The sequence below is a fragment of the Schistocerca americana genome, chromosome 3 (genome assembly GCF_021461395.2).
Source record: "Schistocerca americana isolate TAMUIC-IGC-003095 chromosome 3, iqSchAmer2.1, whole genome shotgun sequence".
In the NCBI taxonomy this organism is placed as follows: domain Eukaryota; kingdom Metazoa; phylum Arthropoda; class Insecta; order Orthoptera; family Acrididae; genus Schistocerca; species Schistocerca americana.
The window spans coordinates 231,888,816-231,911,859 of NC_060121.1; the positions used below are offsets into that span (position 1 = coordinate 231,888,816).

General features: G+C 41.2%; 1 protein-coding gene across 3 annotated transcripts in view; it reads left to right on the forward strand.

The window, feature by feature from the left end:
* LOC124605480 overlaps positions 1-23,044 on the forward strand; it is a 136,674-nt gene that overhangs the window by 36,062 nt on the left and 77,568 nt on the right. For all 3 annotated transcript variants that reach the window (XR_006978650.1, XM_047137201.1, XM_047137199.1), the window contains exons 3-4: positions 4,097-4,245; positions 21,140-21,424. Coding sequence is in view for 2 of the 3 variants with exons in the window: in XM_047137201.1 (XP_046993157.1) it covers positions 4,097-4,245; positions 21,140-21,424 (434 nt within the window). In the remaining variant the exon portion in view is untranslated. The remainder of the gene's footprint in view (positions 1-4,096; positions 4,246-21,139; positions 21,425-23,044) is intronic.

Below are 23,044 nucleotides of genomic sequence, written 5' to 3' on the forward strand. Positions count from 1 at the left end.
GCTCCTCTCCTTTTTGACTCATTTTTACCCACCTCCCTGCCCCAGAATCGCCCAATGCTGTGTCTGTTGGCATTATAGTCCGTGCACACTCCACCAGACAGCATTCTCCTCTCCCCCCACCTGTACACTGCTATCCCTTTGCCTTCCCTGACCCCTCCAGTTGCTGCTTGCATCCTACATGATGGTTGCATTCCGCCCTGAGCTGCCGGAGTTGGCAGTAATGTGTGCATGAGGTGTGCTTGCTTGTGTGTATGACTGGTGTGTGTTTCTCTTATGCTGATGAAGGCTTTGGCCGAAAGTTTTGTGTAAGTGTCTTTTAATTGTGCCTGTCTGTAACTTAATGTGTATTGTTTACAGTAAGCAGCAATCTGCCTTTTCCTACATTGTGTGATATTGGTCACTGCTTACTTGGTAGCGCATTATTGTATGTAGACTGTACATACTAAATCAGTAGTATGTCAAATGGTCATAATTGTAATTATTGTATTGCTATTTGTGTTGGTGAATAAATCCCAGTAGATTTAATACATTTCAATGACTTCTGTGTTAATTGTGTGTCATGTACAATCAAAGCATCACACACTAATTAGAGTAAAAGAATTAATTCTCAACTTTTCTACCATTAATGTGTATGTTTTAGGACAAGATTGTGTATTAGAACAACTGTTGTTGTTGTTGTTGTTGTTGTGGCCTTCAGTCCTGAGACTGGTTTGATGCAGCTCTCCATGCTACTCTATCCTGTGCAAGCTTCTTCATCTCCCAGTACCTACTGCAGCCCACATCCTTCTGAATCTGCTTAGTGTATTCATCTCTTGGTCTCCCTCTACGATTTTTACCCTCCACCCTGCCCTCCAGTACTAAATTGGTGATCTCTCGATGCCTCAGAACATGTCCTACCAACCGATCCTTTCTTCTAGTCAAGTTGTGCCACAAACTCCTCTTCTCCCCAATTCTATTCAATACCTCCTCATTAGTTATGTGATCTACCCATCTAATCTTCAGCATTCTTCTGTAGCACCACATTTCGAAAGCTTCTATTCTCTTCTTGTCTAAACTATTTATCGTCCATGTTTCACTTCCATACATGGCTACACTCCATACAAATACTTTCAGAAACGACTTCTTGACACTTAAATCAATACTCGATGTTAACAAATTTCTCTTCTTCAGAAACTCTTTCCTTGCCATTGCCAGTCTACATTTTATATCCTCTCTACTTTGACCATCATCAGTTATTTTGCTCCCCAAATAGCAAAACTCCTTTACTACTTCAAGTGTCTCATTTCCTAATCTAATTCCCTCAGCATCACCCGACTTAATTCAACTACAGTCCATTATACTTGTTTTGCTTTTGTTGATGGTCATCTTATATCCTCCTTTCAAGACACTGTCCATTCCGTTCAACTGCTCTTCCAAGTCCTTTGCTGTCTCTGACAGAATTACAATGTCATCGGCGAACCTCAAAGTTTTTATTTCTTCTCCGTGGATTTTAATACCTACTCCAAATTTTTATTTTGTTTCCTTTACTACTTGCTCAATATACAGACTGAATAGAATCGGGGATAGGCTACAAACCTGTATCACTCCCTTTCCAACCACTGTTTCCCTTTCATGTCCCTCGACGCTTATAACTGCCATCTGGTTTCTGTACAAATTGTAAATAGCCTTTCGCTCCCTGTATTGTACCCCTGCCACCTTCAGAATTTGAAAGAGAGTATTCCAGTCAACATTGTCAAAATCTTTCTCTTAAGTCTACAAATGCTAGGAACATAGGTTTGTGTTTCCTTAATCTTTCTTCTAAGATAAGTCGTAGGGTCAGTATTGCCTCACGTGTTCCAACGTTTCTACGGAATCCAAACTGATCTTCCCCGAGGTCAGCTACTACCAGTTTTTCCATTCGTCTGTAAAGAATTCGTGTTAGTATTTTGCAGCTGTGGCTTATTAAACTGACTGTTCGGTAATTTTTCACATCTGTCAACACCTGATTTCTTTGGGATTAGAATTATTATATTCTTCTTGAAGTCTGAGGGTATTTCGCCTGTTTCATACATCTTGCTCACCAGATGGTATAGTTTTGTCAGGACTGGCTCTCCCAAGGCCGTCAGTAGTTCCAATGGAATGTTGTCTACTCCGGGGGCCTTGTTTCGACTCAGGTCTTTCAGTGCTCTGTCAAACTCTTCACGCAGTATCGTATCTCCCATTTCATCTTCGTCTACATCCTCTTCCATTTCCATAATATTGTCCTCAAGAACATCACCCCTGTATAGACCCTCTATATACTCTTTCCACCTTTCTGCTTTCCCTTCTTTGCTTAGAACTGGATTCCCATCTGAGCTCTTGATATTCATGCAAGTGGTTCTCTTTTCTCCAAAGGTCTCTTTAATTTTCCTGTAGGCAGTGTATATCTTACCCCTCATGAGATAAGGCTCTGCATCCTTACATTTGTCCTCTAGCCATCCCTGCTTAGCCATTTTGCACTTCCTGTCGATCTCATTTTTGAGACGTTTGTATTCCTTTTTGCCTGCTTCATTTACTGCATTTTTATATTTTCTCCTTTCATCAATTAATTTCAGTATCTCTTCTGTTACCCAAGGATTTCTACTAGCCCTTGTCTTTTTACCTACTTGATCCTCTGCTGCCTTCACTATTTCATTCCTCAAAGCTACCCATTCTTCTTCTACTGCATTTCTTCCCCCCATTCCTGTCAATTGTTCCCTTATGCTCTCCCTGAAACTCTGTACAACCTCTGGTTCTTTCAGTTTATCCGGGTCCCATCTCCTTAAACTCCCACCTTTTTGCAGTTTCTTCAGTTTTAATCAACAGTTCATAACCAACAGATTGTGGTCAGAGTCCACTTCTGCCCCTGGAAATGTCTTACAATTTAAAATCTGGTTCCTAAATCTCTGTCTTATCATTATATAATCTATCTGAAACCTTCTAGTATCTCCAGGGTTCTTCCATGTATACAACCTTCTTTCATGATTCTTGAACCAAGTGTCATGATCAAGTTATGCTCTGTGCAAAATTCTACCAGGCGGCTTCCTCTATAATTTCTTAGCCCCAGTCCATATTCACCTACTACGTTTCCTTCTCTTCCTTTTCCTACTGTCGAATTCCAGTCACCCATGACTATTAAATTTTCGTCTCCCTTCAGTACCTGAATAATTTCTTTTATCTCATCATACATTTCATCAATTTCTTCATCATCTGCAGAGCTAGTTGGCATATAAACTTGTACTACTGTAGTAGGCGTGGGCTTTGTGTCTATCTTGGCCTCAATAATGTGTTCACTATGCTGTTTGTAGTAGCTTACCCGCACTCCTATTTTCCTATTCATTATTAAAGATACTCCTGAGTTACCCCTATTTGATTTTGTATTTATAACCCTGTATTCACCCGACCAAAAGTCTGGTTCCTCCTGCTACCGAACTTCACTAATTCCCACTATATCCAACTTTAACCTATCCATTTTCCATTTTAAATTTTCTAACCTACCTGCCTGATTAAGGGATCAGACATTCCACGCTCCGATCTGTAGAACGCCAGTTTTCTTTCTCCTGATAACAACGTCCTCCTGCGTAGTCCCCGCCCGGAGATCCGAATCGGGGACTATTATACCTCCGGAATATTTTACCCATCATTTAATCATACAGTAAAGCTGCATGCCCTCCAGAAAAATAGAACAACCATGATTTCAAAACTATTTTAGAAATCACTATGAATTAAGTGACATTCTCTGAAGTCGGTGAAAATTTCAGGGAACAAAATATGGCTCTGGTAAGATGGAACTTCTATCACTGACAATGTGAATACTATTAATTACTTGACATTTATCACAACGCATCTACTTGTTAAACAGCCAGGCAAATTAGTAGTCAAGGAATTTCTTTTTATAAACTTCACACTTTATGCTAAATATTTAATGTGTTTCAATGCTTTCTAAATTATTATCTGTATTACACAAATTAATGCACCAGAAAACCCAAGGGTATGCTGTTGCATTAATATTCAGTAGAAATTTGCTCAGTGTTATAAATAGTGAGGTATATTACTTAGTGCCCTGGCTCTACTAAAATGTGCTTTTTTTGTATTCCAGACCAAACTGTTTATTTGCCCAGGAGGGAAATGACACCCCGGAAGGCAAAAGAAATAAGTAACACAAAGAAGTACAACCTCGAAGAATTTGAAGAAGACTCTGACTCTGAGGATATGGACAGTGATCCCGCATGGACTCCAGCAGCTAAAGTGAGTGGCTATGTCTTTATTGAAGCTCTTTCTGTGGATAATTGAATGTTGAATGTGGGCTTGGATTTAAATGCAACAATAGATGTTGGCAGGCACTACACAGGTAACATTGTGAATGAAGAATAATTAATAACTCATTAAGCCTTCAAACATGTCAGTTTTTTTGACAATAGCAGCATGCTTGTGTATACTGTTTGTGGGTTCTTTATTGAAATGGACTTAGCTATACAGAAATAACTAACAAGGGAAACTCCCCATCTCAACCCCTCAGATTTAGTGGTAAAATGGCCCAGTGGATTGCCCCTCAAAAACTGAACATAGATCACACATTAAACCAGGAAGAAGGTGTACTGAACTGCGTAAAAAGAAGCAAATTAGAAACAGTGAATGGACTAAGCTCAAGATGGTAACATTGAGTGATTTGTAAAAATCACCACATCATGGCTGTGTGATCACAGTGTTGGATTGTTTAGTGGGAGATCCATGTTCAAATCTCGCTCCTACCCCATTATTATTATTATTTCTTTCTTGTCTCAGACGTTAAGTCTGGTTAAAAATGGAAGGTGACGCGGACCTTGATCAAGCGTGACTTCCTTTTAACTGTATGGTATATGTTACATTGCATTTAGGAACTTTCGGGTAATTGAACAAGTGTCAATATCTGGTAATAAATGTTGTGTATACTTGTGATCTGTATCCAGTTGTGTTGGTTCCTAGGTTTGTTGCTTGGTAATAACAGAACATGAGGTGTCGATTTACTTCATCTGACCATCTCATCCTCTGTCTTTGTTTTCCTTCTGGGGTGGTTGCAGGAAGCATATCCTGCAAAACACCTCTATTTGGATTTGAATCATTTTCCAGTTGGCTAGCAGTGTTGTTACCATTGTGGGCGGGCATAGGGTTCAAGCGTCGTCCCCGACCATGATGGCGCTTGTCCGAGGCTTCTTTAGTTCTGTCCTGAACCAACTAATCACACTAAAAGGGGGGTTAGCCCTATTAGTGGTTTGTTCTTTTTGTCGCCTTTTACGACTGGCAGAACATACCGGAGGCCTATTCTTTTCCCGGGTCTCCACGGGTTATTATTATTATTATTATTATTATTATTTTCATAACATTATGTACTTTCTGTCCAGTCATTTTTATGATCAGTTCATTCAGTTGTTGTTCAGACACAATAGTGTGTGCATACCTGTTTATTAGTTAGCAGTTTCATACACTGAAGAGCTGAAGAAACTGACACACCGGGCTAATATTGTGTAGGGCCCCCATGAGCATGCAGAAGTGCCACAGTATGATGTGGCAATGATTCAACTAATGTCTGAAGTAGTGCTGGAGGGAATTGACACCATGAATCCTGCAGGGCTGTCCATAAATCCGTAAGAGTACGAGGGGGTGGAGATCTCTTCTGAACATCACATTGCAAGGCATCTCAGCTATGGTCAATAATGTTCATGTCCGGGGAGTTCGGTGGCCAGCAGAAGTGTTTAAACTCAGGAGAGTGTTCTTGGAGCCACTCTGTAGCAATTATGGATGTGTGGAGTGTCGCATTGCTCTGCTAAAATTGCCAGAGTCCATCGAAATGCACGGTGGACATGAATGGATGCAGGTGATCAGACAGGATGCTTACATATGTTTCACCTGTTGGAGTCTATCTAGACATATCAGAGGTCCTATATTATTCCAACTGCACGCACCCCACACCATTACTGAGCCTCCACCAGCTTGAACAGTTGCCTGCTGACATGCTGGGTCCATGGATTCATGAGGTTGTCTCCATATCCCTACCTGTCCATCCACTCGATACAATTTGAAACAGGACTCATAGGATCAGGCAACATGTTTCCAGTCATCAAAAGTCTAATGTCGATGTTGACAAGCCCAGGCAAGACGTAAAGCTTTGTACCATGCAATCATCAAGGGTACATGAGTGAGCCTTTGGCTCCAAAAGCCCATATTGATGATGTTTCATTGAATGGTTTGCATGCTGAATCTTGTTGATGACCGAGTATTGAAATCTGCAGCAATTTGCGGAAGGGTTGCACTTCTGTCTCATTGAACGATTCTCTTCAGTCATCATTGGTCATGTTCTTGCAGGATCTTTTTCCTGACACAGCAATATCGGAGATTTGATGTTTTACTGGATTCCTGATATTCATGGTACACTTGTGAAATGGTTGTATGGGAAAATCCCCACTTCATCGCTACCTTGAAGATGCTGTGTACCATTACTCGTGCGCTGACTTAGACACCACAGTCAAACTCATTTAAATTCTTATAACTTGCCATTGAAGCAGCAATAAATGATCTAAGAACTACACTATGTACTTGTTGTCTTACATAGGCATTTCCGACCACAGCACCCTATTCTGCCTGTTTACATATCTCTGCATTTGAATATGGATGCCTATACCAGTTTCTTTGGCACTTCAGTGCATAACAGCTGTGCTATAGGGTGCAGAAATGAAAGCCTGCAACTTATTTAGCCATTTTAAAGATGTTCTCACTTTTACTAATGACATATCCGGACTATATGAACAGATGTACTTTTTTGCCAAGGATTTGTATTTCATACCAGCCTAATGTTTTTTTGATATATAAATAAGATAAAGATTCATGATTCCATCGTTGTTGAACATGAAGTGTGTGAATGACTGCAAATGGTCTCCAAGTAGCCAAACATAACCATTTCCAGCCAATGATCAGTTAAATTGGACCATAGCACCCAGCACAGGTCACACCATTATGAAGCCACCACCAGCTTGCACAGTGCCTTATTGACAACTTGGGTCCATGGTTTCATGGGGTCTGCACCATACTCAAATCCTACCATCAGCTGTTACCATCTGAAACTTGGGCTCATCTGTCCAGGACAAGGTTTTCCAGTTGTCGAAGGTCCAACCGACATGGTCACAAATCCAAGTGAGGTGCTGCAGGCAATGTTTTGCTGTTAGTAGAGGTACTCATGTTGGATGTCTGCAGCCATAGCCCATTAATGCCAAATTGTGCAGTGATGTCCTAACTTATATGTTAATCATTTGTCCCACATTGATTTCTGCAGCTATTTCTTCCAGTATTACTTGTCTGTTTGCACTGACAACTCTATGCAGACGTTGCTGCTTTCATTTACTAAGTGGAGGCTGTTGGCTTGTGTGTTGTCCACGGTGATAGTTAATGCCTGAAATTTGGTATTCTTAGCACACTCTTGACACTGTGGATCTCAGAATATTGAGTCTCCAATGATATCTGAAATGGAATGTCCCATGTGCCTAGCTCCAACAAACATTCTGCTTTTGGAATCTATTAATTCCTGTTGTGCAGCCATAATCCTGCCAGAAACCCTTTCATATGTGTTCCATGAGTACAAATGATAGCTCTGCTAATGCACTGCCCTTTTATACCTTGTTTATGCGATACTACTGCCATCTGTATATGTGGGTATAGCCATCCGGTGATTTTTGTCACCTCAGTGTAGTACAGAGGAGCTGGCATTGGAAGGAAGATCCAGCATGTTGTGCTCAGCAGTGTATTTCACCAATTTTCGGCCAACTCTGTTATTTGCGAAAGTCGGGCAGTAGTAGTTCATTCTTGTGGACTGCTTGTTGGTAGCCATGTTCACAGAAAAGGCTGTGCAAAAGTTGCAGCAAAACTGGTATGTGTGAGGATAATTTGGAAAGTAAGATCCAATTTCTTGTAGAACATAAATCATCACAGATTTTTTCAAATATCTTTTTTGTATTTAATTCCTTACATGTTATTTTTCTGCATAGTTTTCATATTGGTTTAAACATTTGTCATAACATTCTTCAAGCTATTATATCCCTAAGTCACAGATGTCTGCCACCTGTGAGGAAGTCTTTAGGTGCTTCTTTCATCTCATCATCTGTTGCGAAGTGCTTGTCACTGAGAAACTCCTTTAGGTGCCAAAACAAGAGAAAATTGTTTGGCACCAAGTCTATACTGATTAGTATGTGGACAATCCGTTCCCATCCAAAAATCTGGTCAGATTTTGGGTGTAAATGGCAGAATGGGGTCTGGCATTGTCATGCAGCAACAAAATTCAAAACGTCAGGAAACAGTGTCACTTATTCTGTATTACACATCAAAGTTTAGTCATGTTAGAACAGTAACTGACTGCATTTATTGTTATCCCTCACTGCATAAACTCAACCAACAAGACTCCATACCTATCCCAGAACACAGTTGCCATAACATTGTTTGTTGAGATTGTCTGTTTGGCCTTGACTTTGACTCTGATGATGTCATGTGACACGATTCCATTGACTGATATTAAGACTCTGGGGTCATGTGAGAACCCCTGCCTCATCTCTTGTGACAACATTCTGTAAAAATTGATCACCTTCCTTATGATATCAGCCCAAAAATTCAAGAGCACAAGCCACTCTTTCCATTTTGTGTTTCTCAGTAAGCAGCCTGGGAAACCAATGTGAACACAATCTGCAAAATTGCAACTTTTCACAGACAATTTTGTGCAAAGTTGTTCTACCCACATTCAGAAATTGCTATACTAAAGTTTAAATTGTGAATCACCAGTCTTTGCACATCTTTTTGTCCATGTATTTGATCAAATCTTCTGAGATCATTGATGGTCAGCCTGATCGCCATTCATCATAGACATTTTACTGTCTGTCTTTGAAGGCTCTCACCCATGTACACACTTTACTGACACTTATTGTATTGGGGCCATACACCTCACTTATCTGTTGATGAATTTCCGATGCAGCAGTGTTCCTAGCTGTCAAAAACTGAATCACTGACTGTATTTCATAGTTGATGGGCTGATCAATTGTTTTAAACATTTTGAACTGATATCGGAAACGGCACACTGCAACAGTACCAATGCAAATTGTGTTGTGTGATGAGTAAGACATACCAGGAGTTGATGCACATGTGTCTTTGAGTATTAACGGATCGTTCAGGTAGCTACGGCGATTTAGGCTATACTTCCTGGATAACCCTCTTAATATGACTGCTTTAATAGATGGCCCTGCCTCTGATAGGAAAGGTTGTACCTGTGATGGTGCTGAAATAGGGTGAGCTGGATGAGTGCATAGGACAGGCCTTTCACCTGGGTTTTCAATACAGATGTGATCCATGGGGCAAGGGGTTGGGAGTTCATGTGGCATAAGCATGGGTCAGGTTACTTTTTAAACTGGGTGGGCAGTGGAATACCACTTTTGGAGGAGCAGGAAGGATTGTTGGTAGGATGATCCTCTTTTATGAGCCCTGGTGAAGTATGTGGTTTAGCAGTACTGGTTCGGGGTAATTAGATATTGGGTAATTAGAGTGGTGTTCCTTTACAGTTGGTTCAGCAGATTGGTCGAAGATGTGGTTTAGGAGGTATGTTTGCAGACTAGGTTTGGACAAATCCCTCTTTCTGATAACTTCAGCAAGACCTTCAACATAGTGGACAAGAGATTGCTCATCATTGATTGCTCATCATTGCAGATGCGCCATGTGCAGGTGGCCAGACTACATGGGAATGATTTTTTGGCGTGGAAGGGATGACAGCTAACAGAATGCAGGTACTGTTGGTGGGGTACTGTCGGTGGTTAATGGATTTGATACGGACAGAGATATGGATGAGGCCATCAGAGAAGTGGAGCTCAGTGTCCAAGAAGGTGGCACATGGGGTTGAGAAAGGCCTGCTGAAATGGATGGGAAATAAGGTGCTGAGGCTGTGGAGGAATGAGGACAGGGTATCTCAGAACTTGGTCAAGATCATGAGGATGTCTTTAATGAATTTGAACCAGATTTTGAGTGGCTTAGAAAGTTTCTGGCCCATAAACAGATTTACATAGGAGTGTGCCATATAGGTGCCCATGCTCATGCCATGGATTTGTTTGTATATCTTCCCTTCAAAGAAGTAGTAGTTATATGTGAGCCTGTAGTTAGCTAGATGTGTAATGAATGAGGTGGTGGATCTGCAGTTTGAAGGAAACTGGGGGAGATAGTGTTCAATAGCAGCAAAGCAATGGGCACGGAGGATGATGATGTAGAGAGAAGTGGCATCAACAGTGATGAGTAGGGGCTCAGGTAGCACATAGGGGAACTTGTTGACGTACAGAGAAATGATGTCAACAATGACAAGTAGTGGTTTAGGTGGTAATGGGTGGGAATGGTTTGTATCAATGACATGGATGGTAATCAGGTTAATGGAGTTGGGGGAACATGTAGTAGGTGGGTGTATTGGGGGGAGGGGGGTTGTCATTAGGATGAGAAGGAAGATGGATTTGAGGGAGTGAATTTGGGATGTGCCTAAGGAATTGAGTAGGGGTTGGAGGTTATTCTGGACTTCTGAAATGGGATCACAGTGGAAGGGCATTATTGTGGAGATAGGGGGGAAATAGGCAGATACCTTCTGTCAGATAATCATTGCAGTTCATCATGACAGTAGTGGAGACTTTGTCTACAGGATGGATGAACAGCATGGGTTCTGTCTTAAAGTTGTGAATAGGCATTCTTCCCTCTGTTAAGAGGTTTGTGTCTTTGCAGAAGGATCTAGGAGAGGAAGCTGTGACCAGGTTGAAGATAAGGAATTACTGGACTAGGTTGTGGTTAGGTGGGAGTGGCAGATGGTCATACAGAGATATGAACAGGGAGACAAAAGGTTCAGTGTTGATGTGTAGTCAGTTTTGGTTGGTGAGGTTGATGGCAAGAAATGTTTCCGCTGTAAGGGTCAGAAGAAGGAGTGTCTGCATTTTATGAGTCCACTATTATCAAGCTTGAATATGGGGCTGAAGGTTTTTGCATAGGCCTTAAAATTTTGTGGGACTGAGGTCTTTGGTATATAAGTTAACTAATGCTATTTCCATCCCCTTCTCCATAATCTACCCCTTCTCTGTTCTGTCTTCCTCTTTCAGGCACTACTCAATTGCAGCACCACAAGTCTTCCTGTCTGCTCCAGAATGAGCTCTCTCGTGCCTCTTCTTCGCACCCATCAGCTACCCCTCCCTCCATCCCTCGCTCCTCTCCAACATTCTTTCTCCACTTGCCTGCTTCACATGACACAATCCCTTACCTTAGTCAAGTTGTGGTGCTGGTATACTTTTATTGGCAAGGGCAATGTAGCCATGCAGGTGTATGTTTATTACGTACTAGTTACCTCTGAAAAAGGATATTATCCAAAAATGTAACATTTTCAGTCCTAGATATGTGTTATCAACCAGTTGGCACCTCAACTGTTTGATAAGTTGCTATCTACATCTACATTTATACTCCGCAAGCCACCCAGTGGTGTGTGGCGGAGGGCACTTTACGTGCCACTGTCATTACCTCCCTTTCCTGTTCCAGTCGCGTTTGGTTCACGGGAAGAACAACTGCTGGAAAGCCTCCGTGCGTGCTCGAATCTCTCTAATTTTACATTTGTGATCTCCTCGGGAGGTATAAGTAGGGGGAAGCAATATATTCGATACCTCATCCAGAAACGCACCCTCTCGAAACCTGGACAGCAAGCTACACTGCGATGCAGAGTGCCTCTCTTGCAGAGTCTGCCACATGAGTTGGCTAAACATCTCCGTAACGCTATCACGCTTACCAAATAACCCTGTGGCGAAACGCGCCGCTCTTCTTTGGATCTTCTCTATCTTCTCCGTCAACCTGACCTGGTACGGATCCCACACAGATGAGCAAACTCAGGTATAGGTCGAACAAGTGTTTTGTAAGCCACCTCCTTTGTTGATGGACTACATTTTCTAAGGACTCTCTCAATGAATCTCAACCTGGTACCCGCCTTACCAACAATTAATTTTATATGATCATTCCACTTCAAATCGTTCCGCGCGCACACTCCCAGATATTTTACAGAAGTAACTGCTACCAGAGTTTGTTCCGCTATCATATAATCATACAATAAAGGATCCTTCTTTCTATGTATTCGCAATATATTACGTTTGTCTATGTTAAGGGTCAGTTGCCACTCCGTGCACCGAGTGCCTATTCGCTGCAGATCTCCCTGCATTTCGCTGCAATTTTCTAATGCTGCAACTTCTCTGTATTCTACAGCATCATCTGCGAAAAACCGCATGGAGCTTCCGACACTATCTACAAGGTAATTTATATATATATTGTGAAAAGCAATGGTCCCATAACACTCCCCTGTGGCACGCCAGAGGTTACTTTAATGTCTGTAAACGTCTCTCCATTGAGAACAACATGCTGCGTTCTGTTTGCTAAAAACTCTTCAATCCAGCCACACAGCTGGTCTTATATTCCGTAGGCTCTTACTTTGTTTATCAGGTGACAGTGTGGAACTGTATCGAGCGCCTTCCGGAAGTCAACGACAATGGCATCTACCTGGGAGCCTGTATCTAATATTTTCTGGGTCTCATGAACAAATAAAGCGAGTTGGGTCTCACACGATTGCTGTTTCCGGAATCCATGTTGATTCCTACAGAGCAGATTCTGGGTTTCCAGAAACGACATGATACGCGAGTAAAAAACATGTTCTAAAATTCTACAACAGATCGACGTCAGAGATATAGTTCTATAGTTTTGTGCATCTGCTCGATGACCCTTCTTGAAGACTGGGACTACCTGTGCTCTTTTCCAATCGTTTGGAACCCTCCGTTCCTCTAGAGACTTGCGGTACATGGCTGTTAGAAGGGGGGCAAGTTCTTTCGCGTACTCTGTCTAGAATCGAATTGGTATCCTGTCAGGTCCAGTGGACTTTCCTCTGTTGAGTGATTTCAGTTGCTTTTCTATTCCTTGGACACTTATTTTGATGTCAGACATTTTTTTGTTTGTGCGAGGATTTAGAGAAGGAACTGCAGTGCTGTCTTCCTCTGTGAAACAGCTTTGGAAAAAGGTGTTTAGTATTTCAGCTTTATGAATGTCGTCCTCTGTTTCAATGTCATCATCATCCCGGAGTGTCTGGATATGCTGTTTCGAGCCACTTACTGATTTAATGTAAGACCAGAACTTCCTAAGATTTTCTGTCAAGTCGATACATAGAATTTTACTTTCAAATTCACTGAACGCTTCACGCATAGCCCTCCTTACGCTAACTTTGACATTGTTTAGCTTCTGTTTGTCTGAGACATTTTGGCTGCGTTTATACTTACAGTGGAGCTCTCTTTGCCTTCGCAGTAGTTTCCTAACTTTGTTGTTGAACCACGGTGGGTTTTTCCCGTCCCTCACAGTTTTACTTGGCACATACCTGTCTAAAACGTATTTTACGATTGCCTTGAACTTTTTCCATAAACACTCAACATTGTCAGTGTCGGAACAGAAATTTTTGTTTTGATCTGTTAGGTAGTCTGAAATCTGCCTTCTATTACTCTTGCTAAACAGATAAACCTTCCTCCCTTTATTTATATTCCTATTTACTTCCATATTCATGGATACTGCAATGGCCTTATGATCACTGAGTCCCTGTTCTGCACTTACAGAGTCGAAAAGTTCGCGTCTGTTTGTTATGAGTAGGTCCAAGATGTTATCTCCACGAGTTGATTCTCTGTTTGATTGCTCGAGGTAATATTCGGATAGTGCACTCAGTATAATGTCATTTGATGCTCTGTCCCTACCACCCGTCCTAAACATCTGAGTGTTCCAGTCTATATCTGGTAAATTGAAATTTCCACCTAAGACTATTACATGCTGAGGAAATTTATGTGAAATGTATTCCAGATTTTCTCTCAGTTGTTCTGCCACTAATGCTGCTGAGTCGGGAGGTCGGTAAAAGGAGCCAATTATTAACCTAGCTCGGTTGTTAAGTGTAACCTCCACACATAATAACTCACAGGAACTATCCACTTCTACTAACAGCGACAAACACGCCACCTCCAGTTGCATGCAATCTAACCTTTCTAAACACCGTCTGTGCCTTTGTAAAAATTTCGGCAAAATTTATCTCTGGCTTCAGCCAGCTTTCCGTACCTATAACAATTTCAGCTTCGATGCTTTCTATCAGCGCTTGAAGTTCTGGTACTTTACCAGTGCAGCTTCGACAGTTTACAATTACAATACCGATTGCTGCTTGGTCCCCGCATGTCCTGACTTTGCCCCGCACCCTTTGAGGCTGTTGCCCTTTCTGTACTTGCCCGAGGCCATCTAACCTAAAAAACCACCCAGTCCATGCCACACAACCCCTGCTACCCGTGTAGCCGCCTGCTGTGTGTAGTGGACTCCTGACCTATCCAGCCGAACCCGAAACCCCACCAGCCTATGGCGCAAGTCAAGGAATTTGCAGCCTACACGGTCGCAGAACCGTCTCAGCCTCTGATTCAGACCCTCCACTCGGCTCTGTACCGAAGGTCTGCAGTCAGTCCTGTCGATGATGCTGCAGATGGTGAGCTCTGCTTTCATCCCGCTAGCGAGACTGGCAGTCTTCACCAAATCAGATAGCTGCCGGAAGCGAGAGAGGATTTCCTCCGATCCATAGCGACACACATCATTGGTGCCGACGTGAGTGACCACCTGCAGATGGGTGCACCCTGTACCCTGCATGGCATCCAGAAGGACCCTTTCCACATCTGGCATGCTTCCCCCCGGTATGCACACGGAGTTCACATTGGTTTTCTTCTCCTCTCTTGCTGCCATATCCCTAAGGGGCCCCATTACATGCCTGACGTTGGAGCTCCCAACTACCAGTAAGCCCACCCTCTGTGACCGCCCAGATCTTGCAGACTGAGGGGCAACCTCTGGAGCAGGACAAGCAGCCATGTCTGGCTGAAGATCTGTATCAGCCGGAGACAGAGCCTGAAACCGGTTCATCAGACAAACTGGAGAGGCCTTCCGTTCAGCCTTCCGGAATGTCTTTTGCCCCCTGCCACACCTCGAGATGACCTCCCACTCTACCACGGGTGAGGGGTCGGCCTCAATGTGGGCAGTATCCCGGGCAGCCACAGCGTTAGTCCGATCGGGGGATGCGTGGGCCGAGCTGGCCATCCCTGACAAACCCCCATCCGGACCGCCACAGTGATGCCCATTGGCAACAGCCTCAAGCTGTGTGACCGAAGCCAACACTGCCTGAAGCTGGGAGCGAAGGGATGCCAACGCAGCCCGCATCCAAACACAGCAGTCGCAGTCCCAATCCATGCTAAAAACTGTTGAGCAAAGATCGTATGAACTAATCTACAGGGAGCACAAACAATTCGACACAAAATTTAAACGGTTATTAAAATACAAGATTGCTTAGTAAATGCACTAATGCAGCTACTTGCGCACTGCTGACACACTGCTTGGCGGCAGAAGGAGACTACGCGATTTTACACTATTCAGGTACTAAAGCGCGATGCTACAACTCTCAAATACTATAATACGCCCGAAATTTATGAATTGAACAATGCAAGTACCCAAAAACACGCAAAGAAATTAAGAATTAAACTATGTAACAAATAAGTGAGCTAAGAGTATACGACTTGCTGCTGGCAGCTGCTTATCCAACGGTGGCAGGGAGCGCACTGGCTGTGACCAACCGACACTGGCCATTCAAAACAAAAACAGAAGACAGATGACTACGCGAATTTATACTATTCAGGTACTAAAGCACTATGCTACAACTCTCAAATACTGTAATACACCTGAAATTTATGAATTAAACAATGCAAGTATACAAAAACACGCCAATAAATTAAGAATTAAACTATGTAAAAAATAAGTGAGCTAAGAGTATATGACTTGCTGCTGGCAGTTGCTTATCCAGCGGTGGCAGGGAGCACACTCCTTTATCCCATCCATTATTTATGATGTGATTAATTAGACAATTTTAGTATCTCGTATAACTGCCTCTCGCTGTAATACAGTCCTGCAATATTCGTCAGAGACTATGATAGAGCTTCAGATATCATCCTGGGAGAGAGTGTTACATGCCATTTCTACTGTGTGTCAAGGGATGTTTCTGGTAATGCTGACCCAGCACATCCCTCATGTGTTCAATAAGAGATGGGTCTGGCTGCTGTTGCTTGGTACAGTTTGGCAGTTGCCACTCCTCTGACTTATATGTATTACCAAATAACAATCACAATACCTAGGCAGAATCTACTCTTATCACAAAATACCACTGGATGCCATTCACCCACCATTTGGGGTGTGTTTCACAGTGATAATACAATTGAACTTCACTGAAATTCAGTTAAGTGCATGAACTGTTGTATCCTGGAGTGTCTGTCATGGTTACGTATCCATTAAGATGTTTGAATGAACTGACCCTTTTGTTTCAGAAAGTATTATACAGTGGTGTGCACAGCATTTACTCCATTTACAAATTTTGGCTTTGAATTATTGCCTTTACTGCCTTCTTCCAATTTCTCTTGAAAATACAGGTTTCTGCTGTTCAAGTGTTGGTGTCATTTAGTTTTAATTTTCTGCTAATGCAAGCAAACAATTACTGACACATTAACTTGAAAGCTGGGTGGTGTGGTATAGGATGGGCTGGGATGGGAGGAAAGCTACGCAGTGGTCAACTTCATATCTCATGTAATTGAAACTTGAGCAACAAACCCTAAATCCAGCACTGAAGTTGTGTAAGCTAACCAAATTTGTGACATCATTCAACAAACTACATACACGGTGTAGCAAAAAGAATCATATGATTAAAAAAAAAAAAAAAAATAATCCTAACTATTATGTTATTTGAGATATGTGTGTGAACAATATACTGTTGGAAAGAGCAAACTATTGAGTTTTACAAGGTTCCTGCTAGGTACCAGCAGTGTGTGCGCATGTCAGTCTAGTAAAAATGATGTCAGGGCAACAGAAAGCGTTTTGTGTTCTACGTTGTGTGCATTGCGGATCAGTAATAACTGTTCAGCGTGGCTTTCGTATTAGGTATTGTGTGGATCCTCCTACAGCACAGAGCATTAGATGATGGTAAGAACAATTCCAAGAAACAGGTTGTTTGTGTAAAGGCAAATTGCTGGGCCACCCTCAAGTGTCTGACACAGATGTCGAACACATCCGCCATAGTTTCACGAGGATTCAACAGAAATCCATTCAACGTGCAGCTCGACATGCCCTCGATGCCTATCTGGTGTCTGTTGCATTGATGTCTACACATGAAACCATGTACAAAATTCAGCTACGCAAGCTCTTTGTGAAGGTGACAAACAATAATGTGTAGAGTTCTGTAATTTCGTTCTTGGCAAGATAGAGGATGACAGCTTTCTTCCACGCTTAGTGTTTAGTGATGAGGCAACATTCCATTTAAATGGAAAGGTGAACTCTCATAATGTGGGAATATTGGGTATGGAACAACCACATGAAGTTGTACATTAGAGGGACTCTCCAAAATTTAATGTGTTTTGTGCAGTTTCACGGGAAAAGGCATATGGTCCATTTTTGTTTGCTGAAAACACTGTTATGGAATGCACATATCTCGATGCTTTAGAACTTTCTTTTCCCACAGTTGGAGACTGATTTGAACAACTTCATTTACCAACAGGATGGGGCACTGCCATACTGGCATCTGGAAGTGCAAAAATTTTTAAATCAAATTACTGAATGATAGATTGGTCGCACTGGACCAAATGATTCAGCCTTACATTACTGGCCTTCCAAGGTCACCGGACCTGACTGTATGTGATTATTTCTTGTGGGGGTTTATAAAAGACTCTGTTTGTGTGCTACCGTTTTCAACAACAATGAATGAACTGAGACAGCACATAACAACAGCTGTGGAAGCTGTAATTCAAGACATGCTCACTGCAGTGTTAATTCAAGACATGCTCACTGCAGTGTGGTAACAATTTGAACGCTGCATTGACATATGCCATGCATCTCATGGGGTGCCTATTGAATGCCTATTAAAAGGTATGAAAAAAGACTTTTTGAGTTTCCCGTTCATCAGAAGACAAAATTCATTGTATATGTTTATTAGTTTCAGAAATATAGACAAGCTAAATCAGATGATTCTGTTTGAGACACCGTATATACCTCATATATAATTTAGAATTTTGTTTTATCCAGTTGAAATACACTGCTCAGCCAAAACATTATAATCGTCTGTCTAGCAGCATGTCAGTGCAACTATTACAGGCACGTAGCTGCCAGCTATTATGGACTGCCCATAATTGTTTAGGACTTCACACCTTAATTATGGAGTTATGGAAAGATACTAAAAATTATGGAAATATGCATTTTACAATTTGATTCAAAAATAAATTGGAAAACTTTCTGTTTATATTTTGCTAATCATATGATGCTACTACAATGTTTTATAGATTGTAATGATTTCCTTCCTGAGTATATAAAAGGTGAAATGCTTAACTCCGTTTTCAAATCTTCCTTTACAAAGGAATGCCCAGGAGAATCACACCAATTTAATCCTCATATCACTGAAAAGATGAATGAAATAAGTATTAGCATGAGTGTGTTCAGAAACAGCTCAAATTGTTAAAATTGAACAAAGCTCTGTTGTAGAGCCCTCGAACAAAAAACCACGCTCAGTTCCTGGAAACACGCACAGGTCATACCCGCCTACAAGGAAGGGTAGTCGAAGTGATCCACAAAACTACTGTTCAATGTCCTTGACATTATTTTGTTGTAGAATCTTAGAACATATTCTGAGCTCAAACATAATGAAGTATCTTGAAGAGAATAATCTCCTCAATGCCCACCAGCATGGATTTCAAAAACATCAGTTGTGCGAAATGCAATTCACACTTTTATCATATGACATACTGAAAGCTTTGGATCAAGGCAATTAGGTAGCTACTGTATTTCTTGATTTCCAGAAAGCATTTGGCTCAGTACCACACCTCTGATTATTGTCAGAAGTTTGATCATGTGGTGTATCAAGTGAAGTTTGTTATTGGATTGAGGACATTTTGGTGGGGAGCATGCAACATGTCATCTTGGATGGAGAGTCACCATCAGAAATAGAAGTAACATTGGGTGTGCTCCAGGAAAATATGTTCATGTTGTATATTAATGACCTTGCAGACAATATTAATAGTAAAATCAGTCTTTTTGCAGATGATGCAGCTATCTGTAATGAAGTACTGTCTGAAAGAAGCTCTGTAAATCTTCAATCAGATCTTGATAAGACTTCAACAAGGTGCAGAGACTGGCAACTTGATTGAAATGTTCAGAAATGTAAAATTTTGCACTTCAAAAAATGAAAAAAACATAGTATCCTTTTGCTATAATATCAAGGAGTCACTGTTGGAATCAACCAACTCATACAAATACCTGGGTATAACACTTTGTGAGGATATGAAGTGGATTGATCACATAGGTTCAGTCATCGGTAAAGCAAGTGGTAGACTTCAGTTTGTTGGTAGAATATGGGGAAATACAATCAGTCTATAAATAAGATTGCTTACAAATTTCTCATACGATGGGTTTAAAATATTCTTCAAGTGTGTGGGACCTGTACTAGATTTGACTTACAGGTGATATTGAACATATACAGAGAAGGGCAGCATGAATGGTCACAGGTTTGTTTAATCCATTGGAAGTTGTCACAGAGATTCTGAAGGAACTGAACTGGAACACTCTTGAAGATAGACATAAATGATCCTAAGAAAGTCTGTTAACAAAATTTCAAGAACTGACTTTAAATGATTACTGTACATATTGCTCACATAGGGATCATGAATATAAGACTAGAATAATTATTGCACAGACAGAGGCATTCAAACAGTCATTTTTCCTGCATTTCATACTTGAATGGAACAGGAAGAAACCATTTGCCATGCACCTCATGATGGTTTGCAGAGTATAGATGTAGATTTAGATGAAAACTGTCTACAAATGAGTTTGTCACCTTGGCTTACTAAAGTTGTTTATTCTGAGTGATGATGAAAATTTTTCATTCTGTGTGTGTCAGCTTAAAGTATACGAATGAAACTGCTTCCGAACCAAGTGACATCACAAGGTTCAAGCCATTCGTCTGTACACTGTTGCGGTTTCTCTAACCAGGTGGCGTTACAAGAAATGCAGTTCACCTATTTATCCATACTTAATAATACATAGCAACCATGATGTTTACTATTTTTTTTGCATTTTCTGCTTAATCTAATATTTTCATTTACAGTTATCCTTACTTCTGAACATTATTCTTCATTTACGGTCAAGAAGTGTCTGAAATATAGCATTGATAGGCCTAAATAAGAGTGATAATTTTTTAAAATTTTCTGGGAGAGGGCCTCTGGACATCTCTGCATTTTTGCCATGTGATGACTGGCATCCTCTTTCGAGGTTGGTAGCTGTGCAGACACAACAGGGTTCATCATGAGATATTGTACAAACCTTTTGTATTTTATGCCTGTCTTTGATTGTGATTTCATATTGAGCATGTACTGTATTCATAGGCACTTAATTTCTTTGCACTGATATGTTTTTGTTCTGTAATGATGTTTTCAGCATAAAGAGTTAATTAACTGAGGCTGTACTTTCCAAGTATAAAAATTGTGACTACTGTAAAATACCTGCTGCCAATAACTGATGAGCAACAGTATAAAACAAGTAAATATTTCATAATACTCGATAACGTAGCTGATAAATACACATAAATATAGCATAAAACCGTATGATTTTGATCTCCCCGAAGTGCTGCTTCAGAAGCAATACACCTTGATATGAAAATTTTACCCTGAAGTGTAACTTCGTTTAGGAATACAAAAGATATATTTATTCTGCTCCACTTCAGGTAGTTTTTTTTAGTTACCAAGAACATTTATGTTGTGACCAGTAGCCTGATAACAAATTCTATAAAGCATTGTATGGCTATTAAACTATAAATGTTTTATTTAATATAGTATATCAGATATTTATATTCATGTACATTACTCCTGTTGTTCCATCTTTTATGAGCAGCTCAGTGTTTCTGATAGAGCAAATTGTATTTGATAATGAAATGCTTAACTTTCTGGATACATGTAGGTGAAGCACATGGGAAAAAAAACCTCATATTTGTTCTTAATTTTTGTTATAGGAACCATCTGATGATGATAATGTTAATAAGAGACGATCCCGCCGTTCACGTTATATGTTAACAAATTGCAAGAGAACCAGGCATGCATCACCTGATGGCACTAGACCTGGAGGCACTGAAGATGTAGAAGTGAGCAAGTTGCGTGGGAACCGAACCAGACAAAGTCGTACAAGAACACATGCTGCTGCTATCAGTCAAAATTCACAGTCATTGGCCAGACCTGACATGCCCTCTGGTGCTTCATATTCTCCTGTCAGAGAAGTCATAGCTGACACTAATTTCAGAGTGAGTGCTTCTTAGAAATGTAATTGAGAAGTAGGAGTTGCTATGATGAATATTTTGTACTGTACTGTCCACTTGGGCTTGTCACTTTGTACTTTAACCCCTTAACATATTGATTTTTTCTTCAGATTAGGTTCTAAAAAATAATGTTTTTTCATTAATGAAGTACATCGTATAATGAATGACATTACATATAGACATAAACTGATTAGCCAGAACATTATGATCCCCAAACTACTAGTGATATAAACACATACAGGCAATAGCAGCGTCACTTGGCAAGGAATGCTGCTTGTCAGACACTTGCACAGTGCATGTAGTATCAGTAAGCATGCTGTCCGAGTGTAGAATGGATAAGGTGTGCGATCTATTTGAGTGTAACTGAGTGCAGATTATGGTGGCCCAAAGGCTTGGCACAAGCATTTCGGAAACTACATAGCTAGTTGAGTGTTCGAAGAGTGCTGTTGTGAGTGTCTTCAACACATGGTGAAACAAAGTGAAACCACTTCCAGACATCATGGGGTTGGGTGGCCATCCCCCATTATATATGTCGGACATTGTAGGCTGGACAGGCTGGTAAAAGAGGACAGGTAGTGAACTGTGGCAGAACTAACATCAGACTTTAATGCTGGGCAGAGTACAATAGAGTCTGAACACACAGTGCACTGAATACTCCTAATGATGGGCCTCTGCAGCCAATGACCCTTACATGTGTCAATGTTAACACTACAACATCGACAACTACGACTGGAATATGCATGTAAACATTGACACTGCCATTGGTGCAGTGGTAGAGCCTTGCATGGTCTCATAAATCCTGATACCTTGTTCGTCATGCCAATGGAAGGGCACAAATCAGTCATCTTCCAGGAGAACAGCTCCTTGACACATATACTGCGGGCTGGAGAAAAGCTGGTGGCGGTTCCATTTTGCTCTGGGGAACATTCAGAAGGCTATTGTACACTGGTTGCAGACCACGTACACCCCTTCATGATGATCATGTTTCCCAATGCCAGTGGCATTTTTCAACAAGATAATGCACCATATCACAAGTCGAGGAACGTGATGGAGTGGTTCAAGAAATGCAGTGGCAAGTTCTAATTGACGTGCTGGTCCCCCAGCTCACTAGATATGAACCCAACTGAACACATGTGGGATTTGATTGAACATTCTGTGAGGCCCCATTACCCCCTTCCCTGGAATTTACGGGAATTAGGTGGCTTGTGTGTGCAGATGAGGTACCAACTCCCTACAGCGACCTTCTAAGACCTCATTGCTTCCATGCCATGATGTCTCACCACTGTTATCCATGTCAAAGATGGACATAATGCCTATTAGGTAGGTGGTCATAATGTTCTGGCTGATCAGTGTATAAAGATAGCTTTTAAAACTCAAAATAATGAGGTATAAGATTTTGAAGTTCACCATTAATAAAATACTGAGTATACTCGTGCACTGGACTTTGACTAAAATTTCGTGAACCTTTAAATCATTTTTTAGTTTCTGTGTAGCATTGAAGCCTGACCATGTGTTTCACAAAGGTTTGCTGTTAACATAAGTCTTGCAGGATGTGGCTGTAGCACAGAGGATGTACCATATTTACCCAATTATAAGACAAGGCTT